Source organism: Lepisosteus oculatus, chromosome 9 (assembly GCF_040954835.1).
Source record: "Lepisosteus oculatus isolate fLepOcu1 chromosome 9, fLepOcu1.hap2, whole genome shotgun sequence".
Taxonomy (NCBI): Eukaryota; Metazoa; Chordata; class Actinopteri; order Semionotiformes; family Lepisosteidae; genus Lepisosteus; species Lepisosteus oculatus.
The window spans coordinates 16959003-16985367 of record NC_090704.1 but is presented as its reverse complement, the minus strand read 5'-3'; the positions used below and the strand labels follow the sequence as shown (position 1 = coordinate 16985367).

General features: G+C 38.6%; 2 protein-coding genes across 4 annotated transcripts; one reads left to right on the top strand and one right to left on the bottom strand.

The window, feature by feature from the left end:
- The first annotated feature begins 641 nt into the window (after positions 1 to 641).
- On the top strand, positions 642 to 19577 carry dhcr24 (24-dehydrocholesterol reductase). 2 transcript variants are annotated; one of them, XM_006634996.3, is made up of 9 exons: positions 642 to 1358; positions 4613 to 4768; positions 6807 to 6912; positions 8115 to 8233; positions 8846 to 9109; positions 10345 to 10488; positions 11792 to 11989; positions 13465 to 13643; positions 14210 to 19577. In XM_006634996.3, exons 1-9 carry the CDS (start codon positions 1128 to 1130, stop codon positions 14361 to 14363), a joined length of 1551 nt encoding a protein of 516 aa, XP_006635059.1. In that variant the 5' UTR covers positions 642 to 1127; the 3' UTR covers positions 14364 to 19577. The 2 variants fall into 2 exon arrangements, with proteins under 2 accessions (XP_006635059.1, XP_015211281.2); XM_015355795.2 differs by lacking the exon at positions 642 to 1358 and adding an exon at positions 2662 to 3139.
- Positions 15911 to 26365, bottom strand: LOC107078420 (ciliary microtubule-associated protein 2). 2 transcript variants are annotated; one of them, XM_015355796.2, is made up of 10 exons: positions 26219 to 26365; positions 25820 to 25907; positions 25012 to 25182; positions 24634 to 24756; positions 22782 to 22922; positions 22263 to 22406; positions 21383 to 21556; positions 20016 to 20144; positions 16600 to 16730; positions 15911 to 16016 (listed from the first exon to the last, which is right to left on the bottom strand). In XM_015355796.2, the coding sequence occupies exons 1-10, from the start codon at positions 26266 to 26268 to the stop codon at positions 15911 to 15913; spliced, it is 1257 nt and encodes a 418-aa protein (XP_015211282.2). In that variant the 5' UTR covers positions 26269 to 26365. The 2 variants fall into 2 exon arrangements, with proteins under 2 accessions (XP_015211282.2, XP_069050309.1); XM_069194208.1 differs by lacking the exons at positions 15911 to 16016; positions 16600 to 16730 and adding an exon at positions 17401 to 17486.

Here is a 26365-nt window from a genome sequence, read left to right as displayed (position 1 = left end):
CTTCTCCGTAGATAGATCTTGGAATACAGGTGCTTGAAAAAATTGAGTTCGCAGCACAAAAACGTAGTTATCGTTTTCCTTTTTTAAAACGGGTTTTATAACGCTGATTGAAATTATCGATGAATTAAGATGAAGACTCATTTCCATCCAGACGACTTTCCTTTCTGATGCTTGTAGTTTATTTTTTTATATGAGACAATGTAACGTTACCTTATGTATCTGCGCTTTGCGATTCGCATATACAGAAAATTCTTTGCGCAATCATTTTGTGACCTCTGTGGAAGAAAAAAAAAGTTTTGCAGTGGACTCAGGAAACTCTTAACAAGGTGAAGGTGAATGCTTACAAGGCAAGTGTTGACTATGGTTTCTGCCGTGTGAATAGCAATATGTCTTCATCATGGGGGAGTATGTCAGCGCCCCGCCCTGGAGCGTGTTTTATCGGAAACTTTAAATTCTTTATTGCCCCTTTTAAACTGCAACTACATCTGGTCTACTCACTGGATACATTGACAAATGTATATGGAAAAATGCAGTACCATTAAGACTGTCAATAATATTTAGATTAATATATAATTCTTTAATTCTGTATATTCACTATATTTATGGCTGTGGTGTTCTTCATCAGAAATGTCAACATATTGACGTTTTCCATTGAGCAACCCCTTATCGCTGTCGTACTGGGATAATGCTGTCAGCGTACCTTGCCTGTTAATATTTTTTTAAGGGCGAGCAGCAGTTTCCCTGGGGTGAATGGTCTGACGGTCTTCTCCACTGCCATTGGTTAGCGCTTTCGTACGAACAGGCTCGACTCACAGAATTGGAGAAATCTTAGCCAATCAACGGAAGAAGGGGGCGGAGCGGGCTGTAAATTGTCAAAGCAATTGTCGGCTTGGAATATTTCTGCTCGAAAAGAGCTGCTTTATGTATGTTTTTATGTATGTTTTTATTGAGAGTAGAATTATTTCAAGAAAAGGAAGACATTTGATATCTATCCGTTTATTTTTTGCTAAAGACAACAGTCGTTTATTTTTGACGAACCGCATGAGTGTTTCTGTGAACAAGCAGCGCTCCCTTTAGATTTGAAAATATCGAAAGGGAAAAAATAGATTATAACTTAAAGAATCAAAATGGACCCACTGCTGTATCTCGGTGGCATGGTGGCTTTATTCCTGTTGTGGGTGAAAATAAAGGGATTAGAATACGTCATAATTCATCAGAGGTGGATCTTTGTCTGTCTGTTTCTTTTGCCATTGTCCGTGATATTCGATGTGTACTACTATTTGCGAGCCTGGCTCATTTTCAGGATGTGCTCAGCTCCGAAACAGCACGACCAGCGCGTCCGGGACATTCAAAAGCAGGTAAGCTGCCGTCGCCAGGTGCAGTATTCATGTTTTGTAGTAACGCAACAAACTGGTTCTCTGTACAGTAACCGCACGTGGCGGTGGCCAGCGAGGTGGTAGTGCTGTCTTTGCAGTCAAGCATGTGTGAAATCGCTTTTTTCAGTCGGAAATGTGTACTGTCTACACAAAAGCTGGGGTTTGCAAATTTTGCCACACACTAAGTTGATAGTCCAAGTAGTAATGACATATATTTAAAAAAAATACTTTTTTGATTTTTAAATGCTATCCTTTTCAATACGTGTGAAAACACTGGCGCAATTCATAAACCTGAGTAGTAATTATTAGCTTTGAATGTTATTTTACGTCTTAGAAAACTGATATTGAGCAGTTACTCAATATATGTCAAAGTGGCCGAGGAGATCACGTTTAGAAAGGTGGGAGTTTGAATCCCGATAGATCAACAACCTGCAACTTTTGGGTCCACAGTTTTCACCTTTCTGTGTAGGGGGCAGGTAGGTCTAACGAAGGTGCAATGTGTGGGGCTAATGAAGACTTTACCTGCATTCAAGTATGGAAGAGCTGTCTTGAGGGATTGTGCGACAAGACAAGCTAAAGCTCTTTTATTAGCTTGGGCTATGCTGAAATATGAGTAATATAATTTTGTTTGAATTTAGAAATAAACCGAGGGTAAAAAGTTCCACCTGTAATAATATTTTTGTGTGAGAGCTGTGTATGTTGTTTTGCAGCCATTCTGTTCTGTATAATAGTAGCTTAATCAAATAAATAATCTCCTGAATATTATATATAATTAATTTATACGAGAGTTATGTCTGTTTCTTTTATATAACAGTTTTAATGTACAGTTAAAAAAAAACCAAGATGAAATAGAAAAGGTATTGTGCATTCTGAAGCACTTTTCCAACAGATTATTTGAAAGATTCCTTCTAATGTGTGGTAAAACACATTGGCAGAAAACAATAAATGTTTTTTTTGTGCTAGACCACATACAGTATGTGAAATCTTTCTTACCTGTATATATACTGATGGAAAAAAGAAACACAACATTTTCTGGAATGAGAATATTATGTACTTTCACAAAACGTTATCAATTTGTTTTAAGCCCTCTGACCAGCAATACAGCTTGTGCAGTGAGGCATTGCAACTTGCCAATCACACAAAAGCTCGTTAGGTGCACTTTTACCCAAACACGGTCCAGGTGGAACAATGCCTGATCAGGTCACCTTTAAAAAGGCCTTAATTCAAAGCTTAGGTCGCTGCAATAAGAAGGCCATACATAGCCAGTTTTCTGTGCATTACAAAATGCCTCGAATGTCACCAGAAGCAAGGAAGAGGGCCATTGGCATAGTATAGGTAGGCATGTCATGTGCCAGCGTTGCCAGACACTGTGGAGTAAGCTGCTTGACTGTGTTCCAACTGCAGAGAAGTTTTCAGCAGACCAGTAGGACAGATGACCGTCCAAGATCCGGTCGCCCTCAAGTGACCACACCAGAGCAGGACTGATACATCAGACTGCTCCATCTGAGAGATCGCTTTAGATCTGCCGCACGTAACTGCTGCTGAAACCGCTGGCAGACACAATGACCGCATCAGTGACAGGACAGTGAGGTTCCATGCTGCTGGCCTTGGAGCAAGGCAACTTATCAGAGGCCCTCTCCTAGATGTCACACTTGACTGGCTTGGGCCAGACAGAGGCTGCGATGGACTCATCAGCAGTGGCATCAGGTCCTCTTTACAGATGTGTCACTCTTCAGCCTATTCCACGCAGACGGAAGGAGGAGGTGTTGCATTTCTTTTTTCCATCAGTATATTTCTTTTATTACCGCTATATGAAAACATCCAAGGGTTTACTCAAGGGTAACAGGTGTTTTTTTCCTATTAGTAGCTACGAATCTGTCAAGTTATCAGAATGTAGTGCAGCCCAAACGCATTTCAGCTTATACATGGCAACGACACCAATCTCCTCTAAATACATAAAATAATAATCTAATTAAAAATTAGACTTTAAAAAAATCATCTAAAGCTTTCAATTTTGGTTCAAGTGAAAACCTTCCTTAGTAGCTTTGTGTTCTTCTGTTAAGTGCTATGAATAAAACACATTTTATGAATGGTACCATTAATTAAAATTAGGATAATGGAATTGACAAATGCAGTAGTTAGTGGGCAGAAGGATGCTGTCTCATTGAATAGCTGCATTGAATAGCTGATACCCACTGCTTTGGTAAGGTTTGTTTCTTATTAGGCTTTTACATTGTCTTCTTTTTCTGTTCTTTTTGTTTTCTTGCTCTATTTCTTGTTCACTTTCTTTTTTGTCCGATGTAAAGGTGTTCTGTCTTAAACATACAATTTTAGATCCTGTGTAAAATAATGTTATGCCATTTCCGGAAATGCTTGGCAATTTTTGAATGTAGTTTATCTATTTAATACAGTTATGTTACAGACAGCCACGAGTTTCTGGTAAACCCTACAAGCCATTCCTCTTTTCTTCCATTTTGGATGGAGATTCCTGTCTGCAGGAATAACCTTTTATTAAAACTGCTTAGGATCAGAGAATCTTTTGAATTTCCATTTTTCCTCTTGGGTCCTGGCTCCTTTCTTCCATGATAGAGCTGTGTTTCTCAGCCCCGTGCCATTAAATCCTGTGTCCTTTTATTCCTCTGTTGCAGCTCAGCTCTTACATAATGAGAACTATTTATCTTGTGTTGGTGTCATGCCCGACATCCCTCCCTAGAGGGGGCTCCACTACTCCTGTTATTATTTCTGTGATCAAGCTTCCCAGGTGTACCTTTTTAGGTTTATTTAAAGACTAGCTCCTCCAGTCATCGGGGCTCATCATTAGGGTAAGGATGTCGCAAGGTCCGCCTGGCACCAGGAAATCTTTATATTTTGATATAGAGCCATTCCCACCTTTGTCTGGGCACTTTTAACAGTATTAAGTATTATACATTGTTAATAGTATTAAGAGTATTTTGGACAGAATAAAAGGGAGCAACCATTTAGTGAGCATGTTAAGGAGAGTCATGTTTGCAAAAGCTTATTGGAATTTCATTGCAAAAATGCACCAGCAGAGCACATTTGATACCAAAGACCAGAAACATTAAAAACATATGAAAAGCATGTCAAGCAGCTCAGTTTAGTACAGTAAGTCAAAGTAATTAATAGTTCACCAAGACAAAGACACTTCATTTACTATAGTGTCCTGTGCGCTTACTGCAATTTGAAGTTATCCTGTCACATAATGGTCTTGTTGACAGGTTCGGGAGTGGAAGAAGGAAGGAGGCAAGACCTACATGTGTACTGGACGTCCCGGCTGGCTGACTGTCTCTCTCCGTGTTGGCAAGTACAAGAAGACCCACAAGAACATCATGATCAACCTCATGGACATCTTAGAAGTTGACACCAAGCGACAGGTGAGGGACATTCATTCCATCATCCTGTTTGGCCAGCATTGTATTTTATGCTCCTGCAGAGCCTGACCAAAATAAAAAGAGACCACAGAAGTAATGCTATATCCTTGCTTTTTGTAAGAGTGTCCCGTGTAAGTTGATAGCAGTGGGATAAGACAGAGTTATATCCGATGACTATCAGATCTTAGCTCTGAGGACTATACGCTTCAGAGACACCTCTGGATTGGAATATTGTCTCTGTCTTTTCCTGATAAAGTTTGAAAACTAAAGTGAGCCAGCTTTATTAAAAATGCTGATTTTTAAATGAGGGGTGTATGAATAAATGATTAGGTGATTGTTTATTGAAAAAAATGAATGTAGAATACTATTTTATATTTCCTGTGGTTATTATGAGCAATAATTGTAGATTTTCATGGTAGAATTTTTTTTTGCTAAAAACAGAACATTCTGTTACTGCACTTAAAAGAAAACACAAAGTTTAGTTTATTTTTTGCCTTGATAGAGTACAAAGTCTGTTGTTTATTTGTACACCATACCTGTATGTGTGAGGATTCAAGCTGTAGGTCTCAGTTCATTACAGCTGAAATAAATGCCCTGTGATAAGTTAAGAACAAAGCAGTAGCTCAATATTGTGTTTTGTGGAGAATGCACCTTTCATCTTTATGGTTGCAGAGAACAGTAAGGATAGATAGACAGGGTTTTTCTTTCATATAGATTGTGTTTCATGTAGAATGGATGTCCCTGGGTTGTTGAACTGTGACCACATTATAGTCTATGATCACTACATAGTGTTTACACAATTCTTGCAGTTCCACGTATTCGCTGTGATCATCTGGATTCAAAGTGCTAAAATCCTTTCAACAGACACTATCGCCATATGAGCTGGTCCTGGGCAGAGTGTCCCAATGAGGTGATGTTAATGTTACACTGCTCCATGTTGGCCTTGAGGTCAACTTTGTCTTCCTATATGGAATGTCTTAGGTGGTGGAAGACTTGTTTAGGGAGTCTGGAATGGGATATCTGAACAGCGTGGCCAGCCCAGCGATGCTGACGTTGCATGGAATTGCCTCAGTGCTCATTGCTCATTGTTTGCTGTTCACTGGCACTGGCATTAATGATGAAATTTTGCAGTGCTTTAACTTGTTTCAGTATGTTGTCCACCTCTCAGTTCTTAGATTAGGATCCATGGCAATTAACCTTAATGAGATACTTAAACTCCTTAGCCATGCTATGCCTTCATCATGTGTTGGTCTTCATGTTATAGGACTTCATTTGAACTGTCGCCTTGACTCATTGTTAATTCATTTTCATCTTCCTGGAATTGCTGTCATTCTGTCAAGCACAAAGGATTGTCTCATGCTGTTGATCAAATATGCGTACCTGAATACATTTCAAAGGACTGCAAACACAGTATTCGACCTTTTAAAATCTCAAAAATACCAAACAACATAGTGTTTACAAAGTGACAACAAAGCTCCTTAATTTTTAAAGAAATTCTTTCTACAAATGCTATATCTGTGTTTTTCCAAGTACTATTACACTATATGGATTGCTGGAATTCCTGATGATGACAGATAAAACAGAATGATGGAGCTCCATTCTACTCATTCTCTCTGTTGTTCTATATTTCTTTCTTCTTTTTCTGTAATCAACATTGTTCTGTATTTGTTGGATGTGTTGTTATGAGAATGTAAAGACATCCTCAGATGGCAGGTTTTATTAATACAAACAAAATTCAAAAGGATGGATTATCCTTTTTTTTTTCATTTTTATAAATATTCATAATCCACACTGTACTCTACTGTTTTGAATGTGTTTTTGACCGAATGAAATAGTGTTCAGGAATAAAAGTAACCCAGCTCCACTCTTATGCAACTGTAAAACTGAAACTAGAAAAAGTGTTACACATCAAATTTAGAATCCTGCCACCTCTTACGATATCTGAACAAAAGATCCATTTGAGTGTTACAGTGGGTTGTGTCTGTGTGTAGGAATCATTGTTTTTTCTCCCTACAGTATGTGTGTGCATCTTTCCCTCTAGGTGGTTCGTGTTGAGCCCCTTGTGAACATGGGTCAAGTGACTGCTCTACTCAACTCAATTGGCTGGACCCTTCCAGTTCTACCAGAACTAGATGACCTCACAGTGGGTGTGTATGGTTCTTTATGACATCACAGAGGATCTATTTGACATTGTAACACTGCCCTGACTTTGAGTCATTCCTTATACCCATAGGTGTTTATGTATAATTTTAAAATAAGTCTTTCCTTTTATACACAGTCTGACAAACATATATATATATAATAAAGTATTTTTAAAAAACTAACTTTCATAGATGCTTCATTATGTAAACAGTATCTCAGTTTCTTTTCACCTTCTATTTTCAGAGTGTAGGTAAGTATTTTCTGCCTTGGCATTGGTATTTAGTTTTTCCCCTGTATAAAATCTGAATTTTAACAGAAGAAATACCTTTTAAATGAGTTTTAAGCTGTTTTTCGTGTTCCGTATTAAATGCCATTATAATTATTTTACTAACTCATTTACAAAGACTTACATTAGCAAGATGTTGGTCTAAATGAAGGGGAGGCCTGGATATTTCCTGGATCAGTTTCCTAAATGGGTTTCAGTCTCTGCTGGGATTAACCTCATCCATTATAGCTACATGGTTAGGAATTCATTTAGAAGCTTGTAGATTCAAAAGCACACCTGGATAATATAAAGTAAGAATACAGTCAATTTAATTTAAAAATGTATTCAGATAACAGTATTGTTCTTAACCTAAATAAAAGAAGCATAGTCAATTTGTTTTCATTTTGTCAAAGCAGTTTTACAATTTCAGATTATATAATGGAGATACAATCATTTTGTTAGGAGAACATTAAATCAATAAATTGATTTTCTTATAAAATAGGATCTTAAATGCAAGTTGCTATATTGTATGTACAGTATTTGTGAGAATTCACTGTAAGTTTGGTTTATTTACTCTTTAAAGTGGAGTCCAATAAGCTCTGAAGAGATGTATATGATACTAATCAAAACATCCAAACATCTAATAAAGAAGAAGGACCCTCTAAAGAGCTATTTGCCTATCATTTCCCTATCTATTTCCACTATATCACACATTTTCTTGCTGAAAGAAAAGGTTTCTAAAATTATATGCATAAACAGTAACATGGTCTATAGATCCGACAATTTTACCTTTGTCATGTAATGGTCTTACAAGTTTCCAGAAAGATGATTCTGAAGTCTGAAAATACATTTTTATCAGGGGCTTCTGCCCAAGCTGCTTTTGTGCCACTGATGTAGGTCGCCCTGACTGTTCACACTCTGACATTTATCTCTGCTGCACAGGCGGACTGATCATGGGCACAGGTATTGAGTCCTCTTCCCACATCTATGGCCTCTTTCAGCACATCTGTGTAGCCTTTGAACTGGTCTTAGCCGATGGCAGCCTGGTCAGGTGTACTGTGGTGAGTCCTACCTCCTCAGAAGTGGGGGTGCCTAATAATTCCCTGCATTTGTACGTAACTCTTCATCCCAAGGGGGTCTCTAAGTACTTTACATATACTGAAGAAAAGCCACCTTTATACACCACTGAAGTGCAGCTGGGTAATAAGTGGCTGGCATACTTTCCCAGTCCTACTATGTGGGAAATCTGACGTAGAAGTGAAAAATTACATCACTTATAATGGGAGACATTTTACTGTGAGAAGAGCTTTTAAAAATTAAAAATCTTGCAGTGATTTCAAAATTGTTTTGTGTTAAGGGGACCAAACCAGTGAATGAACAAATTGGATTAGAAATGAGAGGGCCACTGCTGCTTATGTCTGTTCTAGAATGACTAGCTTGCCCGTCTGCTTTATATTTATTTTAGGACACTCACACCTGCTATTGTGTGTTCAAGGAGAATTGAACAAGCTATCCAGCCACGTGGCTAAAGCCGATATCTTGAATTCCTTCAATAAAAGACTAGATGAGACTGGATCAATTAATTTCTAACTACTCTTGTTTGTACCCTTTCTTACATTCTGAAGCGTGCAGTGTGTCATTGCATTCTACATCACATGTTACCTGTGTTCTAGAAAGAGAACTCTGACCTTTTCTACGCCGTACCCTGGTCCTGTGGCACATTGGGCTTTTTGGTTGCTGCAGAAATCCGAATAATCCCAGCACGGCGCTTTGTTAAGCTGCAGTACGAGCCAGTCTGCGGGCTGGAGAGAATTTGTCAGCGGTTTGCAGAGGAATCTGCCAACAAGGAGAACCAGTTTGTGGAGGGGTTGCAATTTTCACTTGATGAGGCCGTGATCATGACAGGGATTATGACAGAAGAGGCAGAGCCTGACAAGGTGAATGCTGGGAAAATAGTGCAATATATTGACTGAATTGTCTATATACAGGTAATCGGACCGGTTTAAGTAAACTGCTTAGAATAATATAAAAATATTTTTCTTTTTTTAACAGTTAAATAATCAAATAATAGGGACATCACACAATTCTGATTTTAACTTGCAACTCAAAACTGGCAACCAACTGAGGCTAAGCAGGTATGAGCCTAGCCAGTATCTGTATGGGAGACCTCCTGGTTGCTAGTAAAGGTATTAGTGGAACCAGTAGGGAGTGCTCACCATGTGGTCTGTGTGGGTCCTAATGCTCCAGTATTGTGATGGTGACACTATACAGTAAAAAAAGCACCATCCTATGGATGAGATCCTGACTCTCTGTGGTCGTTAAATATCCCAGGGTATTTCTTAAAAGGTGTAGGGATGTTATCCTGGTGTCCTGGCCAAATTTCCCATTGCCCTTTTACAATCGTGGCATCCTAATAATCTCTATGTTTGAACTGACTTCATTACTATGTTCTCCTCCCCACTGATAGCTGGTGTATGGTGAGCATACTGACATACTATGGCTGCTGTTGCATTATCCAGACGGATGCTGCACATTTGTGGGGAATCCCACTACCTGTAAAGGGCTCTGAGTGCAGTGTTCAGAAAACTGCTATAATATTACTATTATTAGTTTATTATTAATAATAAATAATAATAATAATTTACATACATATATGATACAGAGGATTAACAGCACAAAGCAGCCATATTCTGAAAATCCTAATACCTGTCTGAATAATTTCTGACTGCCTGCAGTGGCAGTGACAATGTGATAATGATATTTAATACTGTTAACATGATCTTGTGGGCCCCAGCATTCTGTTCTAACAATTGCAGGTGTGCTATCCTTATTCAGCTTTACAAAATGTGTACAAATATGCTGCTGCTACAGTTTTTAGAGCCTTATGTTTTCCCTGAATTTTAATGAAAAACTCCAAAGAATATTTATGGCCTGAAAACATAAACAGCTGATAATTGTTCTGGATTAAAAAAGCATACGGGGAACTCTAAATAATATAGACATTCTTTACACAGTTCAGTTTACAGTCTATTCTGATATCCCTACCTTATACCGCACATTATAGTAAACTGAACAAATATACTGTAGTAAATGACTATTAAACAGCACCTGTAATGCTGTTATACCTTACTGCTTGAGAGTTCTTTTAAGGATTAATGCTGTCCTTTCTCAGATCAACTGTATCGGGCATTACTACAAACCCTGGTTCTTCAAGCATGTGGAGAGTTACCTAAAAGAGAACCGGAGAGGAGTGGAGTATATTCCCCTCAGGCACTACTACCACCGGCACACACGTAGCATCTTCTGGGAGCTGCAGGTAAGGACTGTCACATACAGCTGTGGGAGCTCAGACCAACAACGCAGAGCACCACATTAAGATGCTATTCTACCCAACCTTTGCTTATTGCAAGGCTGGCATGCAAGATCATACATCTTAAATCTAATCCTACCAATTTTTCCCACCATCCCCTTCTCCTTTTCAGGGAATTAGCTAATACAGTCACAATCCCTCCACTGCCCAGGGAATTCAAAGCATTATATAAGCAAAATTACCATGCCATTTTAGAGCATTACCGCCAAGCCAAAGTACTGCGGTCAAATAATTGTGCTTTTCCTTTTGATAAAAACCATGATGAATTATGTATATTGTTTTTGACAGAGAACCAACAGATTGTGATGGACTTCTAATTGTAATGTAGTTCAGACCACTCCTGACTCAGCAATGAAACACTCAGAAGGGAGTGTTCCCAGATCCATTAGTCTCTCCAGACGTTGAAACCAGAAGTCTAAATCAAAGTATTTTATTTTTCTCGCCATTTGATTTAACACTTGAGGCACAACTGTTGAGTAATTTATTATGGTTCACACCTCATACAAGAAGCGTTAGCAGCTAAATATTCACTTTGTTGTCTTCGTTCTCCATATGTTTTTCTACAGGTTTTTGAGTTCATGTATGCGAGTCCATTCCTTCTACACAAAAAAGTATAATTTTTAAAGTATAAATAATAAACCTTTAGCCAATGAAAAGCAGGATTGCTCAACACTCAGAGCCTGTTGCCGCCACTCTATTCTCACTCTTGCAGTAAAAGAGGGGCTGACTGTAGCAAGATGGTATGAGCTGGGTTAACCGCAAGCTGAACAAAGTATTGCAAAGAAACTATAGACCCACAAAGGTCATTAGAAATATTGACCTGTATAGGAGTTTTGGTACTGTGCTATTTTGTGACACAGCTAGCAAAAACAGTTGATATTATATTGAACATATAGATGTATGAAAAGTAATTTTAAAAGGAGAGAAAGAGTAGGGTTCAAGGGGCAAATGCCAGATATTGATAGCTAAGACCTTTGAGCCTTGTCCTCAAGGGTCTCAGTGCATATGATCTTACATATGTTTGAATGATTGCCTGCTTCAGACTTGGGACAGTTGGTCCAGCTTAGTGAATAATTTATTAAGCAAAGAGAAGTAAAGTTCAGTTGAAAAGAAAACTGAAGATCCTTTGGCCTTCAAGGGTTAGACTTAAATTTCAATGGAAAGTGGGAAAAAAGTCAGGAAAATTGGGGGAGATGTATTTCTAGACAGTTGTCAGAGCTCTGGTGATTAACATCATGATTCCCCACAGGATATTATTCCCTTTGGCAACAGCCCACTGTTCCGGGGCCTGTTTGGGTGGATGGTTCCACCGAAGATCTCATTACTAAAGCTAACCCAGGGCGAGACCATCCGCCAGCTGTACGAACAGCACCATGTTGTCCAGGACATGCTGGTTCCTATGAAGCACCTGGAGAGCGCGATCACCACTTTCCACAAGGACATCCATGTGAGTGCTGCATGCATCCAGTAGGGAGAGTAGGAAATGGAACTCCTATTGCATATTGTACATTCACTGGCCAAAATATTAGCCTTCTCAGTATGAGAGAAACTGGCAGCTCAGACATTTGGAAAATTTGCTTCACTGAATAGCCAGTGGTACAAAACTACCATCTGTTGGACTATAACTGAATATTACTGGAGTCAGACTGGAGTGTTATTCTGGCAACGGAAGTCAGGGTAAGTCTCCTGCTCTTCAGCCAGGTGCACATCACTTGCCAATGACTACCTGTTCATTTGAATTGGCTTTCTTAATATTTTGGCCGATGAGTAGAGTTTTTCCACCACATAATTTATGCTCATATGTAGAAATCGGTACTGGGCAGAAAATATTTCATTATATGGAATGAATGTCCAGAGACCAAAATGTGCAGTTATGTGTATACATTTGCTTTTCTGCTTGTATGAGAGCCTGCTACTCACAAATCCTGCACATTCACAAATTCTGCTATTGGAATCATATTTCTGTCCCTTGGAAGAAAATACAGTTTTTAACATTTACTATAGTCTCAGTTGGAGGACAGAGGGAGGATGGCAAAATGGAAAAGTAAAGGAAAAATAAAAATTTGCTTTTATCATCTGCATAGTTTAGAATGGAGGGTGTTTATCATGAGTGTTATTTTCACAAGAATAAAATAATAAAATATTGAAAATAAACTTTCAATAAACTGAACTGTCCTGAGGGAAGAACTCATTGTACCCAATTCCTTCAAATAATAGTAAAAGGGACTGCAACTAGAGATGCCCTGTCTTCTGGCTATTACATGTAATTAATAAAAATAAATGTTGTGCTGTCTTCTCCATCAGTGAAGCTACAGTATGCTACAGTGCACAGAGTGAACCCAGGCTCCCCAAAGTGGTATACCTTGTGTCACTGGCACAGCTACTGTGGGATTTCCAAAGCTTTTTCTCTGTGGCAGACTTGGCGTCTTCATACTTGTTTTGAAAACCAAGCAGATTGAAAGCAGATCAAGATGTAAATAAAACCAGTGCAGAAAAGATTTAAAAATGTGTTTTTTTTACATAACACATTTTGTTATTGAAAGTGTGATCTATTTTGGAAGAGTAAAACTGGAGCAGATCTTATTCTGGTGCATAAAACTTGAAAGTGGCCCGGTTGTTTTTACACTTGTACACTCTTTTTTGTAAGAAAGGCAAATTTTACATTTAAGAAAAAGCACAAATATTAATTAATGCCTTATTGATTTAAAATCATTCCCAATGCAGGAGTAGGCTGTATCTATTCTCCACATTTCATACTTACATTGCAAGTATTTTCTTCTAACTTACCATTAATAATTTAAGTGATATTCTGCATCAGGGCTAGTCAATTCAGTCAGTGAGTAAAGCAGTGGTTTTCCCTGTTGTGTGCTGCTGTTCTGTGAAAGTGTGGGCTCTGACAGGGACTGTGTGTGCTATTTGCAGGTGTACCCTCTGTGGCTGTGCCCGTTTGTGCTGCCCGGCCAGCCAGGGATGGTGCATCCAAAGGGCAACGAGGCTGAGCTTTATGTGGACATTGGTGCATATGGGGAACCCCGCGTCAAGCACTTCCAGGCTCGGGCTTCTATGAGGCAGCTGGAGAAGTTTGTTAGAGGCGTGCACGGGTACCAGTGATGTCCTCTCTGTTTGTTTCTGTTCCTTTTAGTGTCTTTTTAGTTTTGTTTTTAGTTTTGTTGTCTTTGCTTTGTGTGGTTTCCCCTCTTCCAGGCTGTCTATCACTCCCTATACCCTTTTCATACTATTGGCAAACTGCCTAATTCATTTAGTGTGGAAGAGATTTGCCAGCAGATGGAGACAATAGAGCTTGTGTGTATTTGCCTCTTTGTCTTTCTTTTGTCTCTTTCTGAGCTTCTCACTCTTTCTCTATCTTTTTTCAGTCAGCTCTTCCCATTATAAATTATAAATTATAAAAGCAATCATCAAGAATGGTCTTGTCGCTTGTTGCATTGGAATATCTCAACACAGTGTGACATTTTCTGCCTCGTAGGTAGAAATGATAATCAAGCCCTTCTTTCTTGCCTGTGGCCGATGCCAAAATGGCTGGTAAATGGCTGAAAATAAGCATGTTGTAATGTTTTCTTTATCAGCACTTCCTGGGCCCCCACATCGTCTGTGCTGTTATAGGGTTATGCAGGATGTATTAGAGAGGAGATTGCTTCGTCTTTTTCAGGTTCCAGATGCTATACGCTGATGTGTACATGGACCGTCAGGAGTTTTGGGAGATGTTTGATGGCTCTTTGTATCACAAGCTGAGGGAGGAGTTAGGCTGCAAGGACGCTTTCCCTGAAGTTTATGACAAAATCTGTAAAGCAGCACGACACTGATCCACCCCTATCCAAAAGAAGGAGAATATGTGAGTGCCCGTTTCAGTTAAGCTCAACTGTTTCATTTGGACTGACCCTCTTCAAATTCTACTTTTATTCACCTGGGCTGCAGTCTGGTAAATGTCTCACATTTTACCCTGCTGCATAATCCAATTTTAGTAAAACCATCAGAAATAAAATGTATTTAGTGAGTTCTGTCAGCCATGGAGTTCATTTAATCTTTTATATAAACATTTAAAACTATGTGTACACTTATAAGCTTAGTTTTATGTACCTGTAGTTGAACAACCTTCCACTTTTTATTATCACTTGCTTCCAGCAAAGATAAAATAACACCATTTGAAATAAAACATGGAGGCTTAGACAGGAGAGTACGAATAAGTTGAAATTGAAGTTAAAATTGACCAAAGTATTTGGTCTCCACAGTTCTTTATTTCACTGTTAATATTACAGAACCTTTGTTTTTCCTTTAATAACTTAATATATAATTTAAATAAAAAAAATAAAAAAAATGGCATTGACAAAATTGACACCCCAAACTCAATATTTGGTAGCACAGCCTTTGGTTAAAATAACTGCAATCAAGCACTTCCTATACCCATTGATGAGCTTCCTGCACCTCAGTACTGGCAGTTTGGCCCACTCTTCTTGTGCAAACTGTTACAGTTCTCCCAGATTTGAAGGGTGCCTTCTCTCAACTGCTGTTTTCAGATCTCTTATTAGAAGTGCAATAAAAGATTAACCAACAATAAATCGCCATTGGAATACCACATATGGTACATAACTAAGTTTGACTTATGGAGCAGGAGCATTGTAGGATAAAAGAGGTTTTGTATAGATTAGAAACACCAAATTTGTAAAAAATAAATAGACAACATTTTGTAAATACAAAACCCACACATTTTAAGTGTTTCCTGTGTCCTACTAAAGTCCTACTGAAGTTACTGTAATTTTAGCAGTTAGGGGTGTTACTGTGGAACTACACTTTAATTGAATATACATGTGTTTATTTATGGCTTTGGTTACAAATGGACAAATAAATTTGAATTCTGCAAATAAATTACTCTTTTCCTTTCATTTCTAACATAACTAGAAGAAACAAGAGAGTTTTTAATATTCAAATAAAGACTTGGCTTTAAACCAATGTCATTTGTCAGATGCTTATATCCAAAGCAACTTACAGAACTAGAGTACAATCTACTGCAGTTCCTGATAACCTATGTATTATATTTCATTAATTAAAAAGACATGAAATTAAGTAACATGCTTAGGTTAATTCAATGCAAGTGAGTGGCAGGAGTCATGTGTGTCAGGAAGTTCCTAGTTAAACCATGTTCTTTGTTTGCTACTGGACCATCTGCATGGTTGGGTGAGTATTTTGCATGTGTTAGTGCATGTAGAAAGGAATGTTTATTAAGCAGTTCGTATTTGTGCCAAGGGTAAATAACACAAATTATCTTGGTGTTTTAAATATTTATTTGCTTTGTGAAAGTTTTAAGGTTTTCATCTTCCATTAACAGATGGTTACAGTCAATTTTTCTGAAACTCTAGGCTAAAGCAGCATTGCAGGGAGAAATCACTCCATAGGGCTTTTCAGGAAGCACTATGAAAGACCTCTTTTCAGCTGGAATATTAATAGACCGTAGCCTTTCCCTGGATAAAAAAAGAAAGATTACATATTCTTGTTTAATTGTGGCAAAGTTTTTTTTTTATTTATTCCTGTACTACACTACTGAAAAACTGTTTTATACTTGGGAGATCATTACCATTTCAATATTCATGGTTCTAATTATAAAAGATATGGCAATTATTACTGATGGCACCTGCAAATTAAAGTATCTATTTCCTTATCCTCATCAATATCTTGTCTGCAAATGTTATCATTTAGAGTTTTACTGTATAACACTAATATTTTGAATGTCACTTGTTTCTTTGATTGCACAGATTCCCCATTTTCCTTTTATATCGCTTACTGATTGAGCTTACATGCAGGTAGTCTTATAGAAAATACGTATCCATATTTTGTGGGTTCATTTTCCATTTTGTGTGATGTTTGTATTAATAAAATGTGATGCATCAACTAAACAAGCTTGACGGGCTGAAGCACTCTCATATTCCGGAATTCTGTTCTCCTCCTTACAGTTTTTGTTTGCTTTTGAATTTGTTCTCTTGTTTACTTATCCTAGTTGTTGTGATTTGTTTGTACCACTTTAGAAATTACAAAAGTGAATCTTACCGGTAGTAGTTATCCCTATCTGGATTATGGAGGAAGCGCTCAGTTTGGGAGTTGAAAACCGAGCAATAGCCTCTGGCGGTCTTGTTCCACTGTCTGTTACGGATGTCATAGCGTCCCGGACCAGCTGTGTTCTGGAACAGTAATCAACTTACATTACAGGAATGCTTGTGTTCAGGCTGTGATGGACCGACTGTGAGACAGGCTGACCAGACCATCAGGTAACACCTTGCAATGCAAGATTTTTTTGTACTAGTTAATGTACAGTCTGAGATGCTCAAATAATGACCTCCCATTACAGGGTCTTGCCTCCAGTAAGTGCATTAGTCAGTTGAATAATTTACATAATTTTAAGTTTATTTCTGCTCCTGGAGGGACAACATTTTGCAAGTTTTATAGATAATTTAAAACATGCAATGGCTTAATATCCATAAATCAAGGTAATTTAGACTAATCAAGTATTCAACTTAGTAGAGTAAGAACTCAAAAGGGAAATTCCAAATACTGTATGATGTGGTTCAACAAGATCAGAGGTGCTACTGCATGTCATGACTGACTGGCTGGCTGGCTTGACTTTTGGCTTTGACCTGTAGTATAAGGAGGAAAGATCAGGACAGATACAGGAACATTCATTTATGCTTACAGGCGGAGGTGTCCGTTTCTAACTCTTTACATAAATTGCAAATCTTTTTATCCATTCATAGAACTTGCCTCAGTTGTACTAGTGGCTGCTTACTCTGTATTTCACCGGCTGTGAATGCAGCTCCTGCTTTGTAACAGTTGGCGGTAAAAATCACATTCAGATTCCCCCATCATTGTTTTAGGAGATTTTAATCATGCTAGCCTGGGGAAGGTTCTCCTTAGATATAAACACCAGGAAGAAGTTGCAACTAGGAAAAATAAAATATATTGGAAACATACCGGGTGTTATTTTGCACCTCTCTCAGCCAAACAGATCATAATGTAGTATTTCTTAGCCGAAGATATATAAAAGGCATATAAACCAATTACAAGAACTGTGAACCATACGAACTGTGTTCAGCTGAGACTCAGGAAGTGCTAAGTGACTGTTTTGTTACTACAGACTGGAGCATTCACTTTTCCAAGAGCATATGCATTCCTTGCAAATCAGTCACTGTTTACAATAAAAATAAGCCCTGGTTCAACACCCTGTGGGAAAAGAAAAGCAGGGCATTAAAAAGAAGGAGATGATACTGACTTCAAAACCAGCATTCCAATATGCAGTAAAGAGGGCTGAATATACTGCAAGACCGCATTCGAAAACAAACTACCAATGACATCCAAGGCATCTGGCAGTGCCTTTAACAAATCTCTGACTTCAGGGTGCAATAAACTGCTCCAGTTGACAATCCCTTTTTCCCCCAGACAAGCTGAATGAATTATACTGCAGTTTCGATGCACAAAACAACAAACAGCAAATTTCACCTAGACAGCCAGTGGAGACCCTCCAATCACCCTTTATCATTCAGGAGCATAATGTAACATGATTTTTCCACATACAGAACAGCAGGATCTCGGCCAGACCTTGATTCAGCAGATACACTGAAATCTTGTGCTAGTGAGCTTGCTCCTATTTTTACATATATTTTCAATCTATCCCTTAAGCAAGCTAAGGTACCACACTGCTTAAAGATGGCTACCAAAATACTAGTACCTAAGAAATCCACTGTGAACTGCCTTGACCAGTAGTCTTGATGTCTGTGATAATGAGTTTTCAAGCAACTCAGCCAATTTCCTGTTTAATGTGTACTTGGACCCATGCCAGTTTGCCTACTGAGCGAACAGGTCAGTGGATAATGCAGTCTCCCTGGAGCTGTATAATATATTTCAACATGTAGAAGTACCCAGTAAAATGCTTGAATTCTCTTTATTGACAACAGTTCTGCTTTTAACACAATCGTCACTTTCAAGCTTTGTGATAAGCAAGCAGAGATGGGTATTAATTAGACTGTGTTATTGGCTACTGAGTTTCATTTCTTATAGGAAGCAGGTGGTGAAACTGAAGAATACCAAAGAGATCAGAACTCTTCACCACAGGAGCTGCTAGGGATGTGTCTTATCACATCTCCTTTACACTGTTCACAAATGACAGTAATTCACATTCAGATTCAGTCAAAATGTTCACTCATGGTACTACTCTCATAGGGCTCATCACAAACAATGATAAGTCAGAACCTAGGAACGAAGTAGATGAATTAGTTGAATGGTGTAGCCTAACCTGGAACTAAATGTCAGTTAAACAAAATAATCTGTGATGGACTTCAGGCAAAACAAAGGGGAACTCTCACCACTGTACATCAGTGGACAGCTCGTAGTGGTCGAAGAGAATTTTAAAGGGCACCATCATCTCCAACTCTGGTAGGTCAACACATCCATTAAAGTCAAGAAAGCTTACCAGAAGCTGTTCTTTCTGAGACAAAGAAGTTTGGAGTGTCACAGGAAGCAATTGTTGTATAGAACTCCAGTAAGAGTGTTTTTACCTTCTCCATCACTGTGTATTATGGCAACACTTCTGCCCAGGACAAAAAGCAGCTAGAGAGAGCAGTGCATATTGCCTCCAAAATTGTAGGATGCCACCTTCCAACTAAAGACTCACTCTACCTTTCTAGACTGAAGCAAAAAGCCCTAAAGATCCTTGCAGACCCTTCTAACCCTACCCAACCTCTATTTACTTTCCTTCCCTTTGGCAGGCAATTTAGGTCTATCAAGACAAAGACTACTAGGTTCCATAAAAGCATCTACCCCAAGGCACAAGCAAACCTCTATCTATAACTGTTATTTATTTTATTATTGGTGTGCGTCTAGAATACTATGTGACGATATGTTGAGTGGATACTGTCTATTATTTACTTTATGTTGTTTATTTGTATAGTACTTCTTTTAATTGTATGAGCTCACCAAACCAAATTCCATGAATCTACAGTAGTTGTTATGGCAATAAAGTATTGAACTTGAACTTATTTTCCTTTGAGTTTAAGTAATATGATGCAATATTTTACAAACGTTCTCAGAAATAAAAATGTTGCAATGTTAAACACGGTCACAAACGTAAAAATAAAATTCAACACCCCTTTTGAAATCCTGACTATACTTTCAGTTTTAATGCCTGTCTGGTTTAAATAAACCACCTACCACCTGTTAAACAACCACAAACAAACATTTCACAGATGCTTTTCTAAAGATATTATATTTTCCTCATTATCTACACAAGTTTTTTTTCAATTAATATATTCAAAAGTCCAGATGACTAGTTTAGATTTTTTGTGTTTAGTTTAGAAAATTGACTTTCACAGTCAAAGTACACTTTTTTTCTTTTCATATGGGCATTCCATATTGTTATGAGTGATAGTTCTGCATAGACTTCAGGGTTACCATGGATAAGCATAGCAGGTACTTACATAGTTTCCATTCTGGAGTTTCTCTGTCCTGCTGTTGACACGTGGTGCAGAGGAAAGGAAGGGAGATGGTTTTTGGTTTTGTGGTTGGGAAGTTAGAACCATATCATACCAGCCAGGGCCAGGGAAGGTCTGGGAGCAGTCGGAGAGAGCAGACACCATCAGACAGCAACAGCAACACACGCTAGGTGGCAATACTGGGAGCACCCATGCCAGCCTCATTGTAGTAAGTGTGCTGCTTTTAAATTCTCAATGTGTGTGGATTATTTGCGTGTTGGTTTGTGAGGTGTAGAAAGTGTTAGATGAAGCAGGAGTAAAAATAGCAGTAGACTAACATAAGTGCTTTTAATTACTAATATGCACTCATGCACTTTTTAAAAATCTTAATTTCTATTAAGATATGAGAATCCTGGTAAGTTGGATAAATTACAAAAGTACCCTATAATCACACTAATATCACACTATATTTATAACATTTTAACTCTTGGCTGATTAAAATATTGTAATTATAATAACAGGCATAAAACAGTAGTCCTATTAAAACACTTAATTTTATAAGAAGATGAGGATTTGTCTTATCAACCAATATCTTGCTGGAGTAGATGCTCAATATCAGTGACGTAACAAGAACTGTGTTGCAGTAAAGTCTGATGTGCTGTCTGGTTAAATGATCATAATCATGAATTCTTGAAAACCCATCATAATGTAAAAAAACAAGTCAAATACATTTTAACTTTCTTGGAAACTTAAGGTACTCAAGTCCATTGTAAAACAGTTACAATTTTAAAATGAATCTCAACCCTAAACTATTTAGCTGATTACAAAAAAAATATTTTGTCTACACAAGAACATCAACAACTGCCACATTTGCCTTTCATAATGGTTGCCAGCACCACCGATTGCAGTCAGCTTGAACCCAATGGAAACTGATGTGCAACTGTACTTAACTAATTTTTTAAAAACACAGCAAACAGGAGATACAGGATTATCTATTGTTACTAGCTAGATTACAATAGTATAATCATATGGCTGTAATTCCTATCAGTCAACAGCAGAAAATAAAAAATATGTTTGCTCCTGGTTGATATGCTCCCTGTTATCCAAGTTCTAAGAAACGTTTATGATTGTGGTGAGCCTCAAGTCTTTTCACAATAGAAGATGCTGCAGATGGGAAATGTGGTAAAAAAGAACATGATTTTCTTTGGGTCCTTTTAACACAACATTACATTTAATGAACTATAGAGCTTTAACTTCAATGTTCAAAAACAAAGGATGACCTTACACTGCCAATGTTAACCCAGACCTGTGGTGCTGCATTTGGCATTTGTGCTAGATCACTAGAGATACTGTACAAGTTAGTGAGAACTGACCGCAGGGCGAGGACACAGGGACAGGGAATTGAGGAAGATTCTGTCTGTGGGAACAGCAGGGTACTGGGGCAGGGTGCTGAACACACCATGCTTCTTCTTCTCTTTCCTCTCCAGCCCTTCCACCAATGTCTTTACACCGCTGCTGTATTCTCCAGGGTCCAGGTTTGCTTTTTTCTGGAAAAGTGGTGAAGCACAATGAAGGAAGAATAAGGACTCTAGGACAGTGAATGTGGCACACATGGATATACTGTACGATTCTGTGAATTAGGACAATAACCTTTTTAATAATAATAACATCCCTCTCACTGTTCATATTTTGTTTGCACCTTCATTCAGAACTATCTGGTTACCTTACAGTTAAATAGGGAAACACATAATAATAGGTGTCAAACACAATGTTAAAGAAAGGAAGGAAGATTAAAAATCAATTATAAAAATCGAACAACTTGTCAGAATGGTACATAGCTGATATTAAAATATTGGCATGGCAGAGTCAATGGGCTTCCCTAACCTCTGACCTTCTTATGCACTTTACAAAACTTACTTCTATTTAGCTGGGGTGTGAAATAATGTATCCAAATAGTATTAAGGCATTTGTGACATTACATTTTTTTCCAAAGCCTAGCTAGTGAGAACACAGAGCACAGATAAGGAGTTGGATGTCCCCTGCTGGCAGGATGTGGTAACTTCACATTTCTTGTACAAAGACACATACTGTACCTGACCAGGAACGCACAATTAGAACTTTTCATCTTTAGCATAAGCACCATTGTCAGCCTCCAATGCGTGAGGTTCTTATATGGAAACCTGGCTGGTGGCAGTAAATACGTCAAAACCCCAGAGGGTCAAATACACAAGTATTAAAGAAAGCAGCTTATACCAGTTCTGCAAAATAGCCACAGGTGGCAGGCCTGTCTCGGCGGCCAGTGAACAGGTCATATGGTCCTCGTTTACTGACTCTGTGACCTAGAAGAAGGTCAATGGAACTCTTCAGATGATAAGTGCCCGGTCCTAAATTGCAGCCCTGCAAACACACATATACTAAATAAAATGGCAAGCAATAATGCAAGGGTATGGATGATATTATAATGCTAATAATACAGTCACCTAAATAAGTTGCCTTGACTTATTTTTTTATTTTGATTATGTATTGCTTGGTTTGAGATGATTGCTTTTAAAAGTGTAAAATAAAGTAGCTTATTATTATAGTTTAGTTGTCACCTATCAAACCATAATTATTTATTCAATCACAAAGTAGTCAGTCTAAATACAAATTCACTGGAGCTACATATAAAAACAATGCCTTCATATTTCTTTTTAAGCAGTTTTTTTGTAGATTCAGTACAGTTCATGCAATACAAGTTGCAGGACTCCAAAGTCTCAGAAGATAAATACTCACTACTGTGCGCTCCTCAAATCGCTTCACCCCATAGTTGAAGTCCATGGGGGGATATGTTCCTACTGACTGGCTCTTCTTCTCCTCCAGTACTGCCCATGGTATCCCCCCTTTGCCATAACTCCCAGGTCCCGGGGTCCAGCTCTGCAGCAGACAGTGCCTGATATCACTGCTATGGTTCTCAAATGAGCTTCACACCAAAAATACAAGTAAACCAAAAGAATTCAGGTGCTGTATTATCCCTGATAATGTTGAACCTCTGTGTTCAATACATCTGCACAAATATTTTGTGCACTATGCAGAAACACAGCCTAATTAATAAACATCATTCTCAAAAGATATGGAGGAGTAGCAAATATATGTTTCATTGGAGGGACCCACCTGTCCCAGCATGTGCTAGGTCATGTGAACCCTAGCACATGCTGGGTTCTGTAAAGGACTGTAAAAGTTCTCTACTGTGTGAAGAAGTAATAGGTTTATTCCATGCTGAAAAGAGAAGAAAGAAAACACAACGTTTCAGCCGTGGAGCCTTCTTCAGGTGTCGAAAACACAATGTTATGGCCGTGGAGCCGTGACACCTGAAGAAGGCTCCACAGCCAAAACGTTGTGTTTTCTTTCTTCAGCATGGAATAAACCTATTACTTGTTCCTTTGCAGCCTACGCATGCTGACGCAGCTACCCACCTGAACTACTTTCTCTACTGTGTTGTGCTTTGCGAACGAAGGCTGATAATAAATCACCTCACAGGAGGTAAAGTTTGTTGGTACATGTGCTTTTGATGCGCTGTTGACAGATGGCAACAGGCATAACTGGCTAACATGTCATTTCTGACAGCCTAAGTGGCCTACAGGCAATGGTTTTGGAACAAAGAAAATACATGAATTTCATGCACAGCTCTGTCAACTGCTGTTGGCTGAGACGTCCCATCTCTCCATAAACAGCTGTGACCCTCTAGTAAAATTAATCCCATTAAATGCTGTTGCTGTATTCCCCATTAGAGGTGGACTGTTCCACTATTTGAGGTATTCACAAATATTTTGGTAAGGAAGTAAATTAATATACAGTAGGTTTATATGGTTTGTCATCCACTTTCCTGTCTTTGTACACTCACAACATAATCCAACACTTTAGGGAGTATCTGGGCAAAGAGTGGATACGGAATAATAATAATAATAATAATAATAATAATAGCTTACACTTATATAGCGCTTTTCTGGACACTCCACTCAAAGCGCTTTACAGGTAATGGGGACTCCCCTCCACCACCACCAATGTGCAGCATCCACTTGGATGATGCGACGCCAGCCATAGTGCGCCAGAACGCTCACCACACATCAGATATCAGTGGGGAGGAGAGCGGAGTAATGTAGCCAATTCATAGAGGGGGATTATTAGGAGGCTATGATTGGTAAGGGCCAATGGGAAATATGGCCAGGACGCCAGGGTTACACCCCTACTCTTTTCAAGAAACGCCCTGGGATTTTTAATGACCACAGAGAGTCAGGACCTCAGTTTTACGTCTCATCCGAAGGACGGCGCTTGTTTACAGTATAGTGTCCCCATCACTATACTGGGGCATTCGGACCCACATGGACTGCAGGGTGAGCACCCCCTGCTGGCCCCACTAACACCTCTTCCAGCAGCAACCTTAGTTTTTCCCAGGAGGTCTCCTATTCAGGTACTGACCAGGCTCACACCTGCTTAGCTTCAGTGGGTTGCAAGTTGTGAGTTGCAGGGTGATATGGCTGCTGGTATGCAGTGATATGAATACTGCATACAGTACTGTTTACAATATACCGTTATATACAGTCTGGCAGTGTATTTATACTGTGTCCTACAGTAGGTTGCAGTTTACCTGTAGATGATTTTTAAACCTCTCTTCTCTGGCTTCACACACTCCTCTCTTACTTGATGGCCTTTTCTTTTGCAGCTCAATAAAGTCACAGATCTTGTAGCTTCCTGGGCCCACTTTGGTTTTCTAAAAGGAAAAGCAAAACTCACTTTTGTGTCTTTGCACATTATAATATATTTAGAAGCTGATCACTTACTCTGCACACAACTTTGAAACAGCAAAGGTACTGGGAAGTTGTCCTCATCTTCTCCCTTGCTGGTGGATTTGTATCCCGCCCTAATGAGTATTGATGGTGGCAAGACTGTAGGCACTCCTTTTACTCATGTAGATTTGTTAGTATTGATCTTTAAAACTAGATGGTAATCCAATTGCTTCACTTACCAAGAAGCTTTTTTCCCCCCAAACATCTCTATACAGCAGAAGGGGCATTTGTGACAGTCTGCTTGTCTCTTGTGCCTTCTTCCACCCTGGGCCCCTTGTTCGCTGCCACACTGCCCTTGGGCTAAAGTCTCCCGTCTCTGGATCATAGGTGCCAGGGCCAAGCTTCCTCTCCTACAGACAGATGTACCCAGAGACAGGTGCACAAAGAAAGAGATGGACAGGAACAGGCACAGACAGAGAGACAGACAAACAGAAACAAAGGCCATTAACAAGGAAAGTGTGAATGTCTATATTTCACTGTTTTGTCTAGATTGTTCTTAAGGTTCTTATAGTTAAAAAAAACAAGGTGGAACTATTTTTTTACTCAGACAGTAATATGTGTATTATTTTAGGTTAAGCTACATATTTTTAGATACTTTCAGCTCAGGGGGAATCCATGAGGATGACCCAATTGGCCAGTGTGTAGTTAGAGCCATTTTGGACATAGCAGTGCAGAGTTCTCTCATAATGAGTCCTGCATGTGTAAGTGTCTCCCCCCATAAACTGGTTTTGTATAGAAACTCAGACTTTAACAAAACAGGCATTTGTAATAGAATTGTCTTGGAGAATTAAAGTTAACAGTTATTAAGGTGCAAGTATGTTTTGGGAAGAATTTACAATTCAGTATAATTTTTCATTTAAGTGTTTGCGATGACACGGACACGGGAACTGAACACAGGCAGGAACACATTTCCGTGTTGTTGTGGGAGAGACGTGAAATATTGCTGCACAGCAATAACAGAAAACAGATTCCCTCACACTTCTTTACCATTTCGTTTGTACTTTTTTTGCAGTATGATATCTCAGTGTAGGTACCCGTCTTCTTATTTGTAGGATGGACGCCAGAGACGTCGAACCTGTTGATCAGAGCAAAAATCTATAGTAATATACTGCATGATTAAGTTTGATTTTCCCATGTTCCGTGGACAACCTTCCTACTTTACATTTGAGTAAAATTTGTTGTTGTTATTAATTTGTATTAATATTACGTTTTTTTATTAAACGAAATTTTAGTTTTAGAAGTAGCCCTTATCCTTGAAAACTAAGCCGAATAATTAAAATACGTGACTGTAATATTTGTTTAAATGTGCACTGTTATTTTTACACATGAAATATACTGTACAACTCAAAATAGGTCTGATAGTTCACATATCAGTCCATATTTTACCTCGCAGACTGTACTCCGAATGGGGCTCCTTTGAACTTCTTTTCCGCCATTATCGTTTCCTTACCGCAGCTAATGGTGATGAATGATTAAACATCAGAAGTGCAAACAGCCGGAAGGCCTCTTTGAGGACTGGAGTGACCATGGCAA

Excerpts from the sequence above, each read along its gene's own strand:
- dhcr24 (XM_006634996.3), top strand. The coding sequence starts at position 1,128 with ATGGACCCACTGCTGTATCTCGGTGGCATGGTGGCTTTATTCCTGTTG. Across the intron at positions 9,110-10,344 it reads AAGAGGCAGAGCCTGACAAG|ATCAACTGTATCGGGCATTA; the intron begins GTGAATGCTGGG and ends GTCCTTTCTCAG. Across the intron at positions 13,644-14,209 it reads TTTGTTAGAGGCGTGCACGG|GTTCCAGATGCTATACGCTG; the intron begins GTACCAGTGATG and ends CGTCTTTTTCAG.
- LOC107078420 (XM_015355796.2), bottom strand. The coding sequence starts at position 26,268 with ATGGCGGAAAAGAAGTTCAAAGGAGCCCCATTCGGAGTACAGTCTGCG. Across the intron at positions 21,557-22,262 it reads GTGGCTATTTTGCAGAACTG|AAAAAAGCAAACCTGGACCC; the intron begins GTATAAGCTGCT and ends CCACTTTTCCAG. Across the intron at positions 20,145-21,382 it reads CCCTGTGTCCTCGCCCTGCG|ACCTTCCCTGGCCCTGGCTG; the intron begins GTCAGTTCTCAC and ends GACTGCTCCCAG.